Below are 20,987 nucleotides of genomic sequence, written 5' to 3'. Positions count from 1 at the left end.
TAATTTTTTGCATTTTTAGTAGAGACGGGGTTTCACCGTGTTAGCCAGGATGGTCTCGATCTCCTGACCTCGTGATCTGCCTGCCTCGGCCTCCCAAAGTGTTGGGATTACAGGCGTGAGCCAGGGCGCCTGGCCATAATGCATGGATTTTAAACTCAAGTGCTTTGTTGAGTTCGAACTCTAGTTGTCAGTAATTAATTGAAGAGTAGCATAGTAATTGGAAATAGGAGCTCAGAGCTAGACAGCTCCAAGTTTGAGTCTCAGCAATACCACTTGTACTTTGGCAAGTATTTTATTCTCTCTGATTAATTCTCACTTTATTAATTTGTAAATAAGGATAATGATAGAATCTTCCTGAGGCTGGTGGCTTCTGCAGTGGCTCAAACCTGTAATATCAGCATTTTGGGAGGCTGAGGCAGGAGGAGTGCTTGAGCTCAGGAGTTCGAGACCAGCCTGAGCAACATAGTAAGACCCCAGTCTCTACAAAAAATTTAAAAATTAGCCAGGCACTGTGGCAAGCCTGTGATCCCAGTTACTCAGGAGGCTGACTCAGGAGGCTGACACGGGAGGATCACTTGAGGTCTGGAAGGTGAGGCCGCAGTGAACTGTTTATCCTGTCATTGCACAGTGACAGGCTCCAGCATGGATGACAGAGTGAAAGTGAGACCCTATCTCAAAAAACAAACAACAACAACAAAAAAACTTTCTCACAGGATTTTTGAGATTGTTGAAAGAAGTCAATGAACTTAGTCCATTGTAAGCAACTTACTCCATTCTAAGCATTCACTATACACTTAGGTGTTAACAATAATGGCAGTTATGCTGACAATCATAAAAATAGTTATAACAATAAAATGACAGGCAATTTCTTTGTTAGTTGAAGGCAGTGGCAACCAAAAGGTGGAATCTGATTTGAGAGAGAGAAAGCTTCTTTATTTCTTCATTCCTTCTGGCCGTCCTTTCCTTTTCCCAGAGTCCCAGACCTTTGTGATAAAGTCCACCAGAAATGCATGCAGAATGCAAGACAACAGGTCTGCTTCCTCCGAGACTCAACCAAATTCAATGCTTGGAGTAGAGATCTTGTTCCAGGTATAATGCCTCACCCAGGAGCTTTCCTTTCTGGAGCAGTAGATCCTATAAATTGGCCTCTTCCTTATCCCTCAAAGTGAGTACCCTGGCTAAGATCTCTGCATATGGGAGGAAAGGCTGGCAATGGAAAAGCACATGAATTGGGCTTCCCCCTCTACATGGCTTTCCAGCCTACAGAGCACATTCATATATGTGATCAGGTAGCTGGAACACAGGAAGTGCTCAACACCTTTAGCCATTATCATACATGCTCAATACTTTTTGGTGTCATTTAATCCTCTCAATAAGTGTGTGAGATATGTTTTATCATGACCCCTATTTGGAAGATAAGGAAATTAAGACTTAGAAGTTAGGTTACTCGCCCAAGATTACAGAGTAAATGGTAACAACAGGGCTCCAACTGAGGTTCCTTGAACTCCAAATCTGTACTTTTACACTCTTGGTGGTTCTGCCATCCTAACATATCTGATTGCTTCTCTCAGCAACCTTGTAAGGTAGGCAGCTGGTATATCTCATTTTTCAGGTGAGGAAATCAAGGATTGTTAAGCAACATGCCTAAGATAAAAATGCTGCTGATAAATGGCTTAAGCAGAACTCTGCATCTAATCCAATGTTGTTCCTTACACACTCATTCTTATTATACATAGTTTCAGAGTTTGACAATCCAACTGATCTAAGTAACAGATGAATAATAGTACAAATATATTTTTCTGGCAAATGGAGGCCTTGGGATAAAGAAAACCAGAACTCAATTGCCTATAAAAATAAGAAGTAATAGTATGATAGTGTGTTTTCTTTCTTCATTCAGGGACATTGTTTCACACACATGTAAGCAAATATTTAATTAGAAAGGCAAAACATGACTTCCACTAGGATGCTTAAATAGGAAAATACAGAATAATTTTGACTAGATCTCTGTAAACACATGGAATTTTACTAAACTTATTTGATTATGGGGTTTCCATTTAAAAACAAAATGGTAACTGATTAGCAGCATCAGCCAAATGATTCCAAAACTATCTAACCCAGCAGATCACCCACTAGCTCAGTTTCCTTCTAATATTTAGATTCACTCCAATTTTAATATTTAGTTACCAATTGTGGGCCAAATTGCACTCCAACTTTCCTCGTTGTACTTTCATTGACTGCACCCAATCTGAAAAGCATGGAAGAATAAGTGGATTGGGATGAGACTTAAATATTTTTGCTTTAATTTTTACATGAAGAGATATCCTGATGATTTTTATATTTACCTATGAGAGTATTCTATAATGGTTATGGGAAATGGAATCCAATTTCTGTTTAAAAAATTGTTAAAAGGTTTAATTAAAAAAGCAGATCCTTGGCCAGGCACAGTGGCTCACGCCTGTAATCCCAGCACTTTGGGAGGCCAAGGAGGGTGGATCACGAGGTCAGAAGTTCAAGACCAGCTGGCCAATATGGTGAAACCCTGTCTCTACTAATAATACAAAAATTAGCCAGTCATGGTGATGCAGGCCTGTAGTCCCAGCTACTTGGGAGGCTGAGGTAGAAGAATCCCTTGAACCTGGGAGGTGGAGGTTGCAGTGAGCAGAGATGGTGCCACTGCACTCCAGCCTGGGCGACAGAGCGAGACTCCGTCTCAAAAATAATAAATACATAATTAAATAAATAAGGAGATCCTAAGTGAAATAAGCCAAACACAGAAAGAAAATATCATATGATCACTTATATATAGAATCCAAAACAAAAAAGGTCAAATATGCATGTAGATAGAATAAAACAGTGGTTACCAGGGTGATGCGAGGAGCAGGGAGAGATGAGGAGATGCAGGTCGAAGTGTGCAAAGCGTCAGCAGGATGAACAAGCCTAGACATCTAATGTCCAACATGAGGACTAGAGTTAATAAAATCGTATTGTACTGTTTTAGTAAGTTTTGTTAAATAAGCAAATTTTAGCTGCTCTTGCCACACACAAAAATAGTCACTATGTGAGATGATAGATATGTTAATCTGCTTCTCTATAGTAACCATTTTATTATCTATTTGTATCCCATAACATCATGTTGCCAACATCAAATGTATCTAATAAAATAATTTTAAAATACAAAAAAAATGTTAAAAAGAGAGAGAGAAGATCCTTGGTGTAAATGAAGCTTCCAGGCACCACTCTGGGGCACTGAATCCTTACTCTCTGAGAGCCCAGTACTACCAACAAATCACTGAGATGACCTGTGACAGCCCAAGTTATTTTTTCTGGAGTTCTTCCATCTGACTACTGACCATACCTGGCTCTGATTAGCTCATGAGATCACAGGCAGGATTTTAGGCAGCAGGCATTGTTCCCTGGGTAAATACCAGTAAGAGTACGGCCAGTGGGTACAGGCTTGGGTGTGTCAGTGGATTTCCTCCATCTCTAAGGCCAAAGAAGAGTTCTAGGCACAGCATGTCAAAAGAAAGCACGCTCCACATGCATTCCTATGGAAAGGTGAACGGGTTGCATTTGAAAGCCAGTGGAATACGGGTGTTGCACCGGATTTCATCACATGGCTGGAAAGCAAACCGGATGAGACTACACAATGGAGTGAGTGTCCATATCTGGGCCTTCAGAAAAACACTGCTTTGTTTAAAAAAAGGGGACCCAGTTGCTCCACTAAGGTAGGAAAATATGCTTGTTCTTCAGGAAATGAAGATCATCCATACTTTTCATTACTCAAATGAGGTCTTGAAGCATTTTCATACATTTGAAAAATTTAAAAATCAGAGAAAAACCTTCCTTTTATTTGAGAACAAAATGTAAGTGAAAGGAGAAGAATCAAGCTGAAAAAGTCCACATTTATAGTTCTCTTAGCTTAGATATTTCACAAATTCATCATTACAGTTTGTTTTAATAGGGCATGATTATGAACAAAAAAGATACCCAGATATAATTAGAGTCTATTCAGAGTGTATGTTGGATGAACAGGTCTATTTGCAAACAACCGGTGAGTGGAGAAGAATTTGCTGTCAACAACCCCTCCCAGACACCGAACCACAAAGCTATGTCAATATCAAATTGCTATTCAATAGCCAGCCCTGGAGGAGGAGGGCGCCCTGCAGGTGATGAGATGCTGACGCTGTGCCTTGCCCCTGCACCAATGGCAGAGCTGGGAAGAAAGAAGGTGACAGTGCTGTGGCCACATGGGTTACGACTCAGGAAAGACTGGCAACAAAGAGGAGGCTTTGCTTCTTCATGGTCTCATAAACACTTTCTTTTGCTTTTCCCTTGAGCTTCTTAATTATCCAGATTTCTTTATCCCAATGAAAACAGTATGGTTGACTAGAAAGAGACATCTACGTTAATGTTCAGTTTCTTAGAGCTAACTTTTTTGGGCTTTATTTTCTCTACCCTATAAAATGTGGATAAAGCCACCAACCTTATAAAGAGAGATTTGAAATATCAACTGAGTGTGAGCATCAGAAAAAATGGAAGGGTTCACAGTGGTGACAACTGGGATAGGGTTAGAGGGAGATGTTGGCAAAAATCAACTAATTTTTCTTTATATAGCTCTGTCTTACTTGATTTGTTAAAAAAGTATTATGTTAATAATTCACAAAATTATATAAATATTTTAAAAAATCAAATAAAGGGAAAAAGTCACATAAGGCAAATTGCAGAGTGTCTGATATATAGTAGATATTCTGTAAATGGTAGCTATTATCATTACTTCAAAGTCTTGATTCTGAAAACAAAAATCTAGGGTTCCTGACACAGTTGAATGGAAGACAAGTCTATTTTCTATAAATGATAATAGAGAGACAACTTGGCTGCTGCTTTAGATATTATTGAAAGATAACTATAGGAATGGATTCATATGCATAATTTTCTTTTCTGCCCACAGGAATCATAGACTGGAAAGAAATAATTTCTGTGCTGAATTATTGCCAGGCAGTGTTTTACACAGTAATGCAGGAAAAATTTGAACTTAACCCAATACATCATCATGAATGTTGACATGCCCTTGAAGCTGGCTTCTCCCACTATCTGTAAACAGAGCCACACGCTCACTCTCTGTATAACTCGACTTCTCTCTCTCTCAAAAGAGATGATCACAAAACACAGCCCTTCAATTTACTTTATCAACATAAAGTTGACTCTATGTAATATAATAAGTTTAAACATTTGTTGATTTTCTATGGAGAACATACTCAGTAAGCTTTGTAATATCATACATGATCTAATTGGTCACTATCAGATCATTAAGTTCCCAGGATAAAGTGTGTAGAACTATATTTATTGGTGTTATCCCAAACCAGAACCAAACCCTGAGATAATTTTTTTTTAAATTCCTGTTTTTAAAGATTTTACCATCAGTTACACATTTGCTATCTGTTCGTTGATCCTTAAAATTATAATCAGAGCAAGATAGAACACTAAGTATTTCTTTCTTGGGCTGAACATCTTTGAAGACTAAATGGAGGTAAAACAGGCTTTTGTAATTTCCTATAGGTTTAGTTTCATATTTGGGGTGAGAATGATTATGTTCATATGTAACGTAGATAAAAAATGACAGACTAGAAGGAAAACCTGTGCCCCAGCCACACATCAGAGGCAAATCCTATAGACCTCAAGGGAAGGAAAACATAACCCTTTAGCCAAATAATAACTTTGAAGTAGATTTCAAAGTGGAGAGGAAAACTGGGAAACAATTCACACAAGATTTTGCTTCTGGGGAGAAATTCACATTTTTCCAGGCTAGCAAAGAGCATGCCAGCCAAACACCACTTGGCTTAGCACAACTAATAGGGGACTTCTAGTTCTTATAAATATACAGATAAAAACCAATGCACCCAGTTTGGGGAGGTCCTGTAAGGACAGCAAGCTACAAAGTCACATTGGCAAGACTGGGTGTGCAAACCATCTCCAACAGGGAAATCCTTGGGCAAGCTTAGTCCCAAGCCAAAGAGACAACAGATCAGAACAACTCTTTGCCTGGGTTTAGTTTGAAGGATGGGGGGAAATTTGGGTCTATCCCAATTTTATCCACACACGTTTTTACACCCAGTGAACCAAACCAGAGCATGACAAAGCTATGATTACTTTGCTCGCCACAGAAGGTCAAGCATATTTAAATTACAGACTGGTTTTCTTTATTCACTGTGAAGTTTAAGCTACTGGCCAAGACTTTGGTATTAGAATTGGAGGAAGTGTGGCAGGGATTATAGTCTTTGACTAATACAGTGGTAATTTAAGAAGTGTAGGCAAGACAAGCACACCTATTAAAATATGTTATACATAAGCTGGAAGTATATGAGGGCAGTATCAGGAACTAAATTTACCACATTTTAAATTCACATTATTTATTTATTTAATTAATTTTTATTTTTTAATTTTTTTATTATACTTTAAGTTCTAGGGTACATGTGCACAACGTGTAGCTTTGTTACATATGTATACATGTGCCATGTTGGTGTGCTGCACCCATTCATCATTTACTTTAGGTATATCTCCTAATACTATCCCTCCCCCCTCCCCCCACCCCACAACAGGCCCCGGTGTGTGATGTTCCCCTTCCTATGTCCAAGTGTTCTCATTGCTCAATTCCCACCTATGAGTGAGGACATGTGGTGTTTGTTGTTTTTGTCATTGCGATAGTTTGCTGAGAATGATGGTTTCCAGCTTCATCCATGTCCGTACAAAGGACATGAACTCATCCTTTTTTATGGCTGCATAGTATTCCATGGTGTTTATGTGCCACATTTTCTTAATCCAGTCTATCATTGATGGGCATTTGGGTTGATTCCAAGTCTTTGCTATTGTAAATTCACATTTTTAAAAAACAGTTTATGGTTAAACTGGGTGAGAGGCATGTTTTGTGGGTAACATACTTCTGACTGGGTAGAGGATCAGAAGGGAGAGCCCAGGGCAGCTGGAGCAGGCACAGTACCTGTTGTTCTTGATGGGAACTCCACTTGCAGCTCCAGGACCCCAGTTCCTATCATTTGGCTGCCATGAACCTAACAGAAGGAACTTTTGCTCTATGCCAGTGCTGCACTTGGATCCTGGCTACAGGGCACCATTCTTGCCTTCTGCCAGCCAGGCCAACCCCACATGGCCAAAGGGACATCCACCTACAGCCCACACCTTCTTCTAGACCATGCTCTCTGCACCTGGAACTGTAGCAGTTCCTTTGTTCCATCTCTATCTCTCCCCTTACCCAGAAGATTTTCAGTATTATATTAAGTATCATATTGGCTACTGTTGTCCTCAGCTGCCTCTGCTGTTCTCTGCTGCAGTGCCCCTCTCAGCTGCAGCAACTTCTTGCTGGAAGTTGTTTGGAAATTTCATGTTTAAAAGATTCCACTGACTCACCACCTTAGGCTGTAGAAATAGGAAAATCCAAAATACATTGTATAGGACACCAGGGTGGTTTATGTCCAAGACATTAGGGTAGACAGGCTGAACAGTAGACATGCTTCCTGAGAAATTCTCCCAATTGGCAGGACAAGAGCTACCTATCTGCAAAATAAGCATCTATGGGGTACCTGCTTTGCTTTTCTTAAAGGTGTTGTCAAGTCAGTTGGCCATTCTGCATGTAGCCCATCCATTTGGTGTTCTACCGCAACTAGTAGCTGACTGAAAAGGCTGAAAATGAACTAAGTTCATAACCTTCCATGTGAAGTGATTAAGAAGGCTTAATCGAGAATTCATGTTAACTTTATACAGCTATTCCAGAGGAAGAAATCTCTTGATTGTGGTAGAATTCTTCCCAAAATGGCCTCAAATGTTTTTAGTTTCATCTCTAACTTCTGCTGCTAAGTGCTAGTTATTTACACTAAACAGATATCCAGCTACTGCTGTTTATGATAATGGGCCCTTATCTGAGTTTAAAGACCTTATCAACAGGCACTGTAAGCAGGCTGCCAGTCCATACGCCTTCATAAGGAATTCAGGCTGAATGGATGGCCCTGGCATCTGATAGTGACCTAAGGCACACTGAGGGAGAAGACCGTTGCTCAGTGAGCTCTGCTGGTGCCCAAAACAGGAGTCAGCTGTGACTGCTCAATATTAATTGGGGCAATATCTCAAAATAAATCTGTCTCTACTTAAACTTACGGATTTGTAAGATCACCTTGCATCTAGAAATAGTTATCATTGGTTGAATGCCTACCATTTTCCAGGCTCTGTGTTAAGACCTTTGCGTATATTAACACATTAAAAGTCTCATAACAATCATGTTGTAATAATAACGACTAACATTTACTGAACCATCACTGCATGCCAGGCCATACTGACAGCTTTATGTAGTCTCATCTATTTGACTGTTTGACATGGCTATTACTATTATTTTTTTCCTAACAAATGAGGAAACTGGGCTAGGGTCAGGGTAGGAGATGTGAAGCTGTCACATAGTCAATAACTGAGATCTCCCTCCGGGTCTTGTGCTTCCAACCACTACACAAATGGCTTGCTGTAAGGAGATGGACTGATCACTACCATTTTACCCATGAGGGAACTGCATGTACGCTGTTCAAGGCCACACTATGGGATAATGGTAAAAAGTGTAATGAGAACTTCGTTGTGTCTCTCCCCACAAGATTATTCTTCCTGTTCTACACAGCTCTGATTGTATATGCTCTTCAGTAATTGGCAAACAAAGTTTAAACTCTGTTAGAAATTACAGAGTAGGAAAAAATATGGGTTCTGCTCCTATAAATGAAATCATGGCACCTGAATTATGCAAGGTTGAGCTCCAAGATAGGCCAGCAAGTCATTCCCACCTGATCCGCTGAGAAGGTCTTCCCTGAAGGCAGGGCTTGATCTTGGCAGAGCCATCAGAAGTATTTCCTTTGGATAACATACTTTTCTTTAAACTGTTCTAAATTTTCTAAATTTTCTACGAAGAGCATGCATGTGAATGTTCACAGACAAAACATGAATGCATTCGCATGTTAAAACATTCAACATCACAAAGCCCTTCTCTTAAACTCTCACCTTCTCCTCCTCTATTCCAATCTCCTCTCCAGAGGTATGAATTTTAGTATGAATTCCTATAGACCTGAACTACCCTATATGAAAGTTACTACCCACACGTTGGAAGTTACTACCCACATGTGGCCACTGAGCACCTGAAATGTCCTAGTTGAGATGTGCCGTTAGCATAAAATATACACCAGATTTTTAAATTTAGTATAAAGGAAGAATGTAAATATCTCATATATTTTTTATATCAATTACACATTGAAATGAGAAATTACAGAGACAGTAAAAAGATCAGTGGTTGCCAGGGATTAAGTGGGGTGTGGAGGGATGAATAGGCAGAACACAGAGGGTTTTCAGGGCCGTGAAATTACTCTGTATGATACTATAATGGTGAATATATGTCATTATACATTTGTTCAAACTCATAGAAGGTACAGCACCAAGAGTGAGCCATAATGTAAACTATGGACTTGGGTGAGAATGACATGTTAATGTTGGTTCATCAATTAAAACAAATGGACTGCTCTGATGAGGGATGTTGATCATGGGGAAGATGATGCACGTGTGGGGGCATGGGGTTCATAGGAAGTCTACCTCTTGCTCAATTTTGCTGTGCACCTAAAATTGCTCTAAAAATAGTCTTAAGAAAAATGAATATACTGGGTTAAATAAAATATATTATTAAATTAATTTCACCTGTTTCTTTTCATTTTTTAAATGTAGCTGCTAAAAATGTGGCTCACATATTTCCATTAGATAGCACTGCTCTAGAGTCTAGATCATTTTTGGTGTACTTATACATGCATATTTAAGAAACACATATATATTTTGGTGCTTTGTAACATAAATATGCATTACTTTTATGCTTGCATTAATTTTTTTAAGTCAAATTTTTAAAGGCAGTGGACATTACATTAATTCTTTTCTTCTTCCATTTCTGTTCCTCCTCTTCTTCCTCTTCCTCCACATCTCCCTTTTATACTTAACAACCCACAAAGCCTTAGAGTGAAGAAAGCAAGAATTATTCCTGGTCATACACATGCCGAGGTGAGCGTACCTAATATTTGAGTTAAATCAACACAGGCACAGGTTAACTAAAGAGTATCTATTCCCTTGTTGGATAAAAGAAGGAGCTAGTCAATGAAGAAGGTTTCGGCATTATTGAGTCCTAGACAAAAGACCTATAAGATACTAGCAAAAATGACCAGCAATTATTTTCTAAATAACTAGATCCAAATGTTCCATTCTTATCACATCATCTCTTTTTCTCAGACATTTTCTACAACAGGCACAATCCCATTACTGTCTGTTGAGGAAAAGCACCTATTGCTTCAATTCGATGAACATTGCCCATAATGTGCCGCATCAGAACACCTTCTCATTTCAGCTACTGAATTCTGCTGGCTGCTGTAAATAAATGCTGATGCATGTTACCTACGTATTTACTACTTTGCTAAATTCTAACTAAAGTCACTTTTAAAATATTTTATAATGCATCTAATTGATTTTATTCTAAGTAAATACCTGATACTGTCCAGTTCAGTGGATAATGCAAAAGAAATGACCCCAAACAAGCTCCTGCTATCCCCTGCCCCCTGCTTTAAAAAATGGCTAAATATACATAATTTACACTGACTGCATTTGTGTAAGTGATGAACTGGTGGCATGTACACACGCAGCACATTCTTTTGTTGGGCAGGAAGGGTGTTTATTGTGTTCTAGCAAGTCATTAGCACATGCAAAACATTAGCAGCTCTTACTTGGTCTCAGTGCAGAGCCTCCTTGAGGGCAATGGAGAGAAAAAGAATATTAGCATGAGTCAAGGTGCCCTGATAACTCATGATTTTCATTCCTGTGAGTGCCCCTTGATGTTCTGTCCCATTTGAGTCCTTGTGGTTACATGCTGCCTAGATAAAGAACTGCAACTCAAGTCCTGCTTATTCCTTTGCCTACTCATTGCTGCTTCAAGACAAGATTCCCAAGGGGTAAGATGGAACACCAGACAGGGATCTCTGCAATATTCTTCTAGCTGGTAATTCTCCCAGTCCAACAAACCAAGTTTTCCTTAAGCAGATTCCATGGGAACTGTTTTAAATGCTCCATAATAATAAGACATTTAAAAAATGTTTCTTTTCCACTCCCCCATTCCTTACCATCTTTTTCTTTTATTCAAGAAATAATGAAGAGAAACAAAAACTAGAATACAGAGATTTTCAACTTTTTATAAGGTGCTGTATATCACTATATTTAAGACAATCTTTTGAAATGTAAAAAAAAATTCCCCCTGAATTAGGATTGACCTCATCTGAGTAGATACCATCTGCTATAACAGCCCAACCCTGTCCCCTCAGGTCTTGGCAGCTAAAGGTGAGTAGGGCCCCCCTCCTTTCCCATACCCCTGCCTGAGAAACTGCCAGGAAGCTCTCAGGCAGCATCAGCAGCAGGCAGGAAGTAGGGTGGGAGTGAAGGGTCTCCACCCATTAGCAGCTGCTTACGCAGTAAGAAGGGGAACTTTCCTACAGAAAGATCCAGGTCAGCAGATACTCCAAACCAATTTCTACCACATGCTACCCAGTTGTGGAATTAAATTAAAATGTTAAGAAGAAACCTGGAATGCCAATCCCCTTGTTTTCCTCCTACCTTGTGCTCAGCACCCAAAAGAATAGAACAAGAACAGTTGGATTTGGCAGTTGAAAGGGAATTCTTAGGTAACTGGAAGGAAGTGAAAGCAGCACACACCAAGGAACGCTGTCTGCATGAAACGTCATGTACCAATGATGAAATGTCAAGACCCATCATTGTCCAAGTGCTCATTCAGATTCAACCAAAAGACAAGTTTGACAGATTATCCGAATCTTTCAGGGCAGGTGGTGGGTGTACTGGGGAAAGGAGTGAGGTCATTTTTTAAAAAAAGACTCAGTTTTTTTTTTTAAAAAAGCAAAATAATGTTATCACCTCAGTGGTTTAGCTATAGTCCATTCTAGAGCAATTGAAAAGAAGTTTTGCCAGCAGCTGGGAGAATATTTCCGAATAAGTCATTTCAGATTACATTAGAGCTCTAAAACAAAAATGAATAAACAAGTGTTTGTCCATTAGATCTCAGTGCATTTTTGTTAACACTTTACTTGCAGGAGATATTTGATTTTTTCTTATGCTGTTTCCTTAACAGTGATTTACTATGGCTTTAATAAGTGGATAAAAGTTGGGCCCATTGTTTCACATGCATACTTAAAAATAAGTTTTTATGGCTAGGCGTGGTGGCTCATGCCTGTAATCCCAGCACTTTGGGAGGCCAAGGCAGGTGGATCACCTGAAGTCAGGAGTTCGAGACCAGCCTGACCAACATGGAGAAATCCTGTCTCTACAAAAAATATACAAAATTAGCTGGGCATGGTGATGCATGCCTGTAATCCCAGCTACTTGGGATGCTGAGGCAGAAGAATAGCTTGAACCCGGGTGGTGGAGGTTGCGGTGAGCTGAGATCGTGCCATTGCACTCCAGTCTGGGCAACAAGAGGAAAACTCCATCTCAAAATAAATAAATAAATAAATAAATAAATAAATAAATAAATAAATAAGTTTTTACATGCCTTCAACAATAGAAAAACATTAGTTACCTCTGCAAATGTGTTCCGATTTGCTTGCAAGCCAACTTTTACTACCTCAAAAGGGTTAACTACAACGGCTTCTGTTAGTCCAGATCCCAATCCAGCAATGGCAAATGTCTAGAAAAAGTAAATCAATCAATACTTTAAAACAATTTATCACATGTATGGGGTTAAACATCCTATTCATTACGCTATGCAGCTGAACGTTATAAAGAGAATGGAGAAACCTACATAAATGCACCATATTCCATTACTAAACAGCTTTCGTTCTTGATTAGATGCTGACAATTCATGAAGAAGAAATTACAGAAGCCACAAACCACATCCTAACAATTTCAAAATAAAATGTCAAAGCCCCATCAACAACGACTTTTTCCTTCAATAAAAAGCAAGGTTGCTTTACTGATTTAAAGGTGGATACTAAAACATCTGGACATATAACAATTAAGAAAATTTGAATTGTAAAAGGAGAGCTTCATTTTTAAACATCTACTTAAATTCCTTTATTGGGCATATAAGAAATTCAAGGAGCAGAACCACAAATAAACTGTTTCTAAAAAGCTAAATTTCAGGTAACAACATAGCTGGAAACATTTAACCCTATGTTCATGTTTTTAGAGTCACTATTCTGGACTATTAACAAACAAAAATTATTTTTTATTCATCTTTTCCCTATTTTAAAAAATACTGGCAATTAACGCAGTCTTCTAAACCTAAAAGCTGAGATCAGAAATGGCTAGATGTGCACCCACAGTCCCAGCTGCTTGGGAGCTGAAGTGGGAGGATCACTTGAGCCTAAGAGTTCAAGGCTGCAGTGAGCTATGATTGAACAACTGTACTCCAGTCTGAACGACAGGGTGAGATACTGTCTCAAAAAAAAAAAAACAACAACAACAACAACAACAACAAAAGAAAAAAAAGAAGAGGAAGAAGAAGAAAAGGAAAGAAAAGAAAAGAAAGACAAAGACAAAGAAATGACTAGGTTACTCTGAAGGGCTCAAATAAAATCTAGAAAGCTTATCCAAAGGTGACTGTATGTCAAGTTCTTGTTCGGTATCTGTTAAGAATTTCTGCAATAGGAAAGAACAATTTCCTAGAATTTACCTCTAGGTAGAATACTTATGAGTTTTCCAGAAAATCTGTATCAAAAATAAACACAACAATGAAAACATACACACACAAGACAGAACAAAATGAAACAAAGCCCCAATCTCCAAAACAGATGCTTGAAAAAAAGTAATTATTTAGTGCTGAACCTCCATTCCAGGACAAGAGGCAGTACTGTAGACAACCACGAGAAGAATAAAATCATTGAAGAGTAAACAACAGATAACTCTTGGCAATGGGCTCTAATATCTTCTAAATAGGAGAGGAAGGAGGGAGAAAGGAATATCTTCTAAAAGAGAGGAAGGAGGGAGAAAGGAATGTTGTGTAACCTTAGAAAGGGAGGCACAAAGGCAGGATCCAGAGGCAGGAGGTCTGGGTTTAGGTCCAATTCTAGCACTTATTGGCTGTATGACTACAGCTGTAACACACAGTAGCTTGTGCATAGACAAAGGTGCCCAACCAAGGATGCTTGGAGGCCAGAATCCAGCTTGCCCCTCACTTGCTAAGAGAAGCCCTGGAGAGGCAACGTTCGGGAGAAGGGGCACCTTTTCATTATTCACACAAAGGTGCCATCGGTGCTAGTTGTGGCTCTGTTGTATAAATCGCTGAATCTCTGATGAGCCACAGTTTTCTCATCTGTAAAGTGGAGATAATAATATCTAATTTCCCTGCTTATAAAGTTATTTTAAGGTTCAAAATAATGTGTGAAACCATTTCATAGAGTGTAATGCAAACACCATTGGTCTTGTTGCACATAAAAAAGGAAGAATGGGCTGGGTGCAATGGCTCACGCCTGTAATCCCAGCACTTTGGGAGGCCGAGTTGGGTGGATCACCTGAGGTCAGAAGTTCAAGACCAGCCTGGCCAACACGGTGAAACCCCATCTCTACTAAAAATACAAAAATTAGCTGGGCTTGGTGGTGCATGCCTGTAATCCTAGCTACTGGGGAGGCTGAAGCAGGAGAATCACTGGAACCTGGGAGGCAGAGGTTGCAGTGAGCTGAGATCATGACACTGCACTCCAGCCTGGGCGACAGATTGAGACTCCGTTTAAAAAAAAAAAAAAAAGAAAGAAAGAGAGAGAGAGAGAGAGAGAAAGAAAGAGAGAGAGAGAGAGAGAAAGAAAGAAAGAAAGAAAGAAAAAGAAAGAAAGAAAGAAAGAAAGAAAGAAAGAAAGAAAGAAAGAAAGAAAGAAAGAAAGAAAGAAAGATTGCATACAGATTCTAGGAGAGAGAGAGACTCATTGATGGTGTTTCCATTTTATCTCCCTTCATTACGGTTTTAAGCATATGTGTGTAGGGTAACTGATCAAATATTTTATTCATTTATCTCAGACTTCCATCATGGAAGCCAGAAGTGGAAAAAAAAATACTAGTCCCAAACTCTTTTGACTGGGAAAGCTAAAATCCAGATGTCCAGGTTTTTATTACTTACTATATGCAATCTTCCAAGTAATTCACTTTTTTGTTCTTCTATAAAATTCAGCTACATTTGCTGTCAGAACTAGTGTTCAGCAGTCCCTTGTCAAAATAATTGATCAGATATCAGCAGATCATGTTACATAGGTTGTTCCAGAAACCTACATTTACTGTTGGGTTTCCAGCTTCCTAGGCTTTTCATGCGAGAGCACCAGGGGACACTTAACAGCTGTTTAAATGTCTAGCCATATCAAAAAAAGTAACTGAAATAAATGAGCTCAAGAAAAGAGAAGAACTGTACACAGTTGGCATGCATTTGTTTATAGTAGCTGCAGTGATCAAATGCTTTTCTGTTTCAATTCTCAAGAGTCCAAAGACCTACAGTCTCTCACATGGCTCTGGAGACCATATTTTATTGTTTCTCACTAGGAAATTTTTAATCCTCTTTTTGCCAAGCTGTTTCCAAATTTAAGAATGATATTAAGAGAAGACGCCAAAGAATTAAAAGGAAAAAATCCTAGCTAGTTTCGAGATTCATGGTATCACTGCTCCCTCCTCTCTAGGAGGCCATGTCTCCCAGCCACCTTGTATAGGCAAGGACTGGACAAGACATTGCTTTGTCATAACAAAAAGTGATGCTATTAGGTTTCCTAACAGGATCTTTCCTAGAAAAGGGGCATGTATGATTTTTTAAAAATAACAGATACTTCTTCTTGGACAGTCTATTTGGCAGAATACAAATTCTCAAATATTGTCCATTTTAGTGGGCAAATGAGGGCATTTTCCTAGAGACTGGAGTACATTGCCCATTGGAGGGCCAATGCAGATTTTGTTTTGCTTTTCTTTGCGGACTTGGAAGGAGAAGTTAATGCATTTACTCTCTTGCGGGCTTTTGTTGCACACATATTTGTAGAACCCATTTGGTCAATACAATTAAGTCCTGTGAAAAGTAGGAAAGTCACCAAGAAGGAGGGGAATGGCATAGGGAAATGTTCAAATCACCAAGTGAATTTTGTGTGATATATGAGATATGTCATTGTACTATCACAATTCTCCTTAGTTGAGTTGTTTACAGTCATTCCTATAAAAGGCCCTTCAGTCTGCATCTGACCACAGAATGATTTCATCTCAAGGGATCTGAAGTCTTATATTTACTATAGCTGGTGCAAAAGCTGGAAAAGTGACCTGTTTGACATGTTGACTTTTGCATAGATATAAGCAGTATGTATGTAAACATATGCATGTCTTGGTTTAAAAAGAGTCTTTGATAAATGTACTCTTTATTTCATGTTCTTGACCATATCTCATATGGGGCCTTTCCAGACATATCATTATTATCATAAATTCATCACTGGGAGCTATAAAATAGCCAAATTGTGAGTTATTAGGAAGATGGCTTTCAACAAGTAGCTGAACATTGAATAACTTGAATTCATATTTTAGTAGCTGGGCTTGGGAATCAAAAGAGTTTTTGTTTCTAGATTTTGCTTTATGAAATAACACATACATTTAAGTATAATAAATACTCTCACTTACCAATGCTGGTGACAGTGACACATATCCCAGCAATTTCTTGTACTGCTCAAAGGTGAAAAACTGTGAAACAAAACCAAACTCACAGATTTATAACAATTTTCCTGCAACAAACTCTTTAATTGACTCAAATTTCTTTAGTAAATCATTATGTTAACCAGCATTTCAAAAAATGATAAACTATCTAATACAGTTTTTAATCCTGTCTCGGGTAGTTGCTATTGGATCTTTCTTTAACATTCACAGCTTTAAATGCAGTTATAATAACCTACAGAAGAGCTGATGAAATCCTTTAGAGCAGTAAATGAACCATACAACTTCCATTTACCATGACCATTTTCAGTTTCCCCAGACATCAATAGACTTCTCTCTTATGGCAGTGATTCAACATTATAGGCCTAGAGACCTGACATCTTTGGTCTCCTGTGTTTTCTCTATGAACTGCTTTCCCAGTGAAAGCCCAATTTTCTAACACACTTGTAAAAGACATCCACGTTTCAGTGTTAACTTGCATTTCTATTTTGGTGTCTCCCCCACTGCTCCATGGAATTGAAAACACTAAATAATTATGAAGATGCCACGATAAACTAGGGAAGAACCCAATGAGGTTATCTAGTCCATCCCCTGCCATAAAGCAAGACTGTCCTCAACCTGAACGAAGAAAGCAAGCTGCTAATTCCTTCCTTCAAAACTGATGGTGATGAAGATAGTGAAGGTATTTTTGGTTTCTTCGGTAGATAATGTTTAGTATAATTTTCTCTGCAAACAAATTTCAGTGGAGGTGAATCGAATCAATTGCTTCATATAATACATTTTCCCCCTTTTTTCTTCCTGTATTCTACTTTTTGAGCAACAACTCTGCTTGAACATGTTTTGCTCCTGGGTAGCACATTCAGGTAGCTGTCAACACCACTGATAAGGCACGTTTTTAGGTCCTGCTAGAGTCTAATTCTCAAGACCCCAAAAATGGCATGGGTATTATATGGTCCCCAATATTTTCTACTCCATTACTTTATAGCCCAGTAAAATGGGGCAAGAAAGCAAAACCAGATTTCAGAGCCAAAAATACTCTGTTGTTCGGAAGAAGTAGCACCTTATAGATGGCTTCAATGAGTGTTTGGGCAGCCCAAGAATCATTTTACTACCTGATAAATCTTTATTCTTTTCAACACTCAGGAACTACTTTTGTACCATGGTCTTTTAAATGCACTATGAATGTAGAGTTTTCTAGAACAGGGATTCATTCATTCACTCATTTAATAATATTATTAGAGACCTCCTATTCTAGGTGCCGGGGATGCAGTGGTAAACAAAGAGAACCTCTGCCTACTTGAGTTAACATTCTAGTGGCTAGGGAAAGCCCTGAAACTACCCTGGTGTTAAAATAGTACTCAACAGCGACCACCAGGGACCACCACATTTTTGATGAAACCATTAACCACTAGAAACCATTAACCATGGAAGGAAAAGTGTGATAATCTTAGGTTTTAAAAATAATTTATTTTTCTTCATTTTTATGATCATCATCATCATCACTTTGAGAATCACCTTGCTGGCATTTTGAAGTCAGCAGTCCTACAGCTGAATCCGCGTTATGCTGCTTAGCTATGAAAGCACAGGAAAGCTGCTTAACCTTTCTAACTCTTAAGACCTCAAAACTTACCTTTTAGATTATCATTAAATAAGATAATTTAAGTAAGATTCCCTGACAGGACTGGTACAAGTGAGACTTTTGAAAAATCTTAGTTTTTATTCCCTGTAACTTTGGTAACCCAGGTTACCAAAGGAATCATAGAGGCCTTAAGTATATGAGCACTCTTCTCAATGCCCTGGGGCTGCTGAAGCTTTCTGGTCTGGCTGGTGGGAGCAGGCACTATTCCCAGCTGCATATGACTGCTAAGCACTGTTCCCTGGAAGCCTTTTGCGTGGTTCTTACCCAGGCATTGGTAGTTTCCTCCCAGGCGTGCACTGGTCAATACTCAGCTGAAAACTTGGAGAGGTCCTTCTACAGATCTCAGGAGTTCTATCTCTGTGCAGCCTGCTCTTCCCTGGTACTCTGTCCTGTGGACTTTGGCTGCCCTGCTCTCCCCTGGCTTTCAGCTCCTACCCAACCCAGGGAGTCCCCTGGGCTCTGCCTCAGTTTCCCCTCCCTGTCCCAGGGCCTGAAAGTATCCCAAGGCAGTAAACTATGGCATCACAGGGCTCATTTCATTTGTTTTTCATTTCTCATGAAATTTCGAGCCTTCATCATCTGATGTCCAGTGTCTTGAAAACTGTTATTTCATACTGGTCCCTGACTCTGTCTCCACCAGGAGTGGAAGTCTTGGCCCTCCAGATACTCTGAATAGTAGATGTGGGAATTTTCTCTCTATGTATATTTCTTTCTTTAAGTTTTCTTTGTTTCTTTTTATATATGTTTCCTTTATTCATCTAATATCAACTGAACATCTACTATGTGTAGATACTGTGATTGGTATAGGTATACCGTAGTGAACAAATTAGCCTTCATAGTTTATAATCTCTTGTGAATGTAGTTAGCATAAGGAAGTCCTTGAGAAAACTGCACATGGGAAAAGTGGTATTTCTGCACGTGTGAAGCTCAAGACTGGACCCTGAAGCCTGAACCACGGTGCCACCCATCTCTGAGGGATCAGCTGGTCTCTCTGAAGTCTTCATTTCCTTTTACTAACTACAATACTAACTCTGTCTAATTTGTGAAAGGAAAAGTTACACTTATTTAGCATCAGTAAGTCTTATTATTTTAATGATAAAGCTCATTTCAAAGAATAAAGTACATAAAACTTAAGATTGTCTGTTTCTGATTATGGTAATGATTTTAACTAAAGTGTCAGTACCAAAGAATACACACACACACACACCCCCCACAATCTCTGAATATATTTTTTCTGAAGTAAACTTTGATGACATACAATGAAGCAGTTTATGATGTATGAAATCGTTACAATCAGGTGATTGCTTTCCTCACAAATCCTATGATAAATATCTGTAAATTGTGTTGAAAAACTAGTGCTATCCATCTGGCAAAGATACACTTAACTCCAAGTTATACTTAAAAAGCCAACATACTTACCATATGTCTCAATAATTTTAAGGTAAAATCTACTTGAAACAAGATGTCTGGGACACATACACCATATTCACTTGCCCAAAAGTTCATCTGTTAACCATTGTTCTGGCACAGAGCATTGCTTTTGTAAAATAGAAACTAACTCTGTTTTATAAAGCTCAACTTTTTGTTTTTTTCTGTAAAAGATTGCTCAATGGTGATAAGTCTTAATCCCCTTAAAGTTTAAATTGTCTCCAACACATAATATTATGAAAAAATATTCCAGGAAAAACTCTAATTGTAGTTTACTTTGTTTATACATGTAAATCACTGAACAGATGAATATATTATTCCATGCAGACAAAGCGACTTTCCTTTTGAACAGGAACTCTGCTCTATTTGTTTACTTGGGCAATCTTTTATCAAGTAAAGTCATTTCATAATCCAGTTCAGCTCTTTTGTGTACTTTGGTGAACTTATTCCAGATTCTCTACTGTGATTCAGATCCTTATAACAAAATTTGTATTGCTATAAGATCACTATAAACTCACAAAACCTATACGAACAAAGAGGGTGAATTTATAGAGAAGGTATGTTCTAAAGCTTTGTTTTCCAAATTCTAGATTTGAATTTAATCCTATTGCCATTTTGACATAATATAAAGGTTGGATGTTCATGTATATATGTGGGTGATTTTATCATAATTTTTAACCCAGTCACCTTCTTGAACTTACTGAGTAAAAGTATATGAACTGTTCCTTCTTGCCTTTCAGGAGTACTGAGAATACAAATTGAGTAATGTATGTGAAAAAAAAGCCTTATATTGCTTGGAAAGTCAGTCTAAGTTTAGGTTATCATTATTATGGAAGGACAAAGCCTTATTTGGTGATATCAGTGGTGCAGGGCCAGGGTCAGGGGGTAGCAATGCCTGCCAGAGTTGCTATGATCAGGACTTTTGTCTGAGAGAAGACAGTAGTCAGATTGAGTTCTTTTGCCCCTGGACATTCTGCCATATCTTCCTGCTCCTCTTCAGATACTGAACTAGCAAGTAGTACATAAACCTCTACAGTTATGTGGTTAAGTAAATGGAAATTAGGGTAGTGGAAGTAATAATTTTTGTAAGAACCAGAATAGAGAATTTTAAAAGAGGAGACTAAGGGGGAAAATGAAGTTGGCATGCAAAATAAATATGCTATATGAGAATCATATATAAAGAAATATGGTA

At 38.6% G+C, this 20,987-nt stretch overlaps 1 protein-coding gene across 2 annotated transcripts in view; it reads right to left on the bottom strand.

Annotated features, from left to right (window-relative positions):
* SLC25A21 (solute carrier family 25 member 21) overlaps window positions 1-20,987 on the bottom strand; it is a 505,801-nt gene that overhangs the window by 35,970 nt on the left and 448,844 nt on the right. For both annotated transcript variants that reach the window (XM_023189651.2, XM_023189652.2), the window contains exons 5-6: window positions 16,699-16,758; window positions 12,647-12,754 (exon numbers count right to left, since the gene is read on the bottom strand). In XM_023189651.2, the coding sequence (XP_023045419.1) occupies window positions 12,647-12,754; window positions 16,699-16,758 (168 nt within the window). The remainder of the gene's footprint in view (window positions 1-12,646; window positions 12,755-16,698; window positions 16,759-20,987) is intronic.

The sequence above is a fragment of the Piliocolobus tephrosceles genome, chromosome 6, assembly GCF_002776525.5.
Source record: "Piliocolobus tephrosceles isolate RC106 chromosome 6, ASM277652v3, whole genome shotgun sequence".
NCBI lineage: Eukaryota > Metazoa > Chordata > Mammalia > Primates > Cercopithecidae > Piliocolobus > Piliocolobus tephrosceles.
The sequence above is the reverse complement of the archived record's forward strand: the minus strand, read 5'-3'. Positions and strand labels throughout refer to the sequence as shown.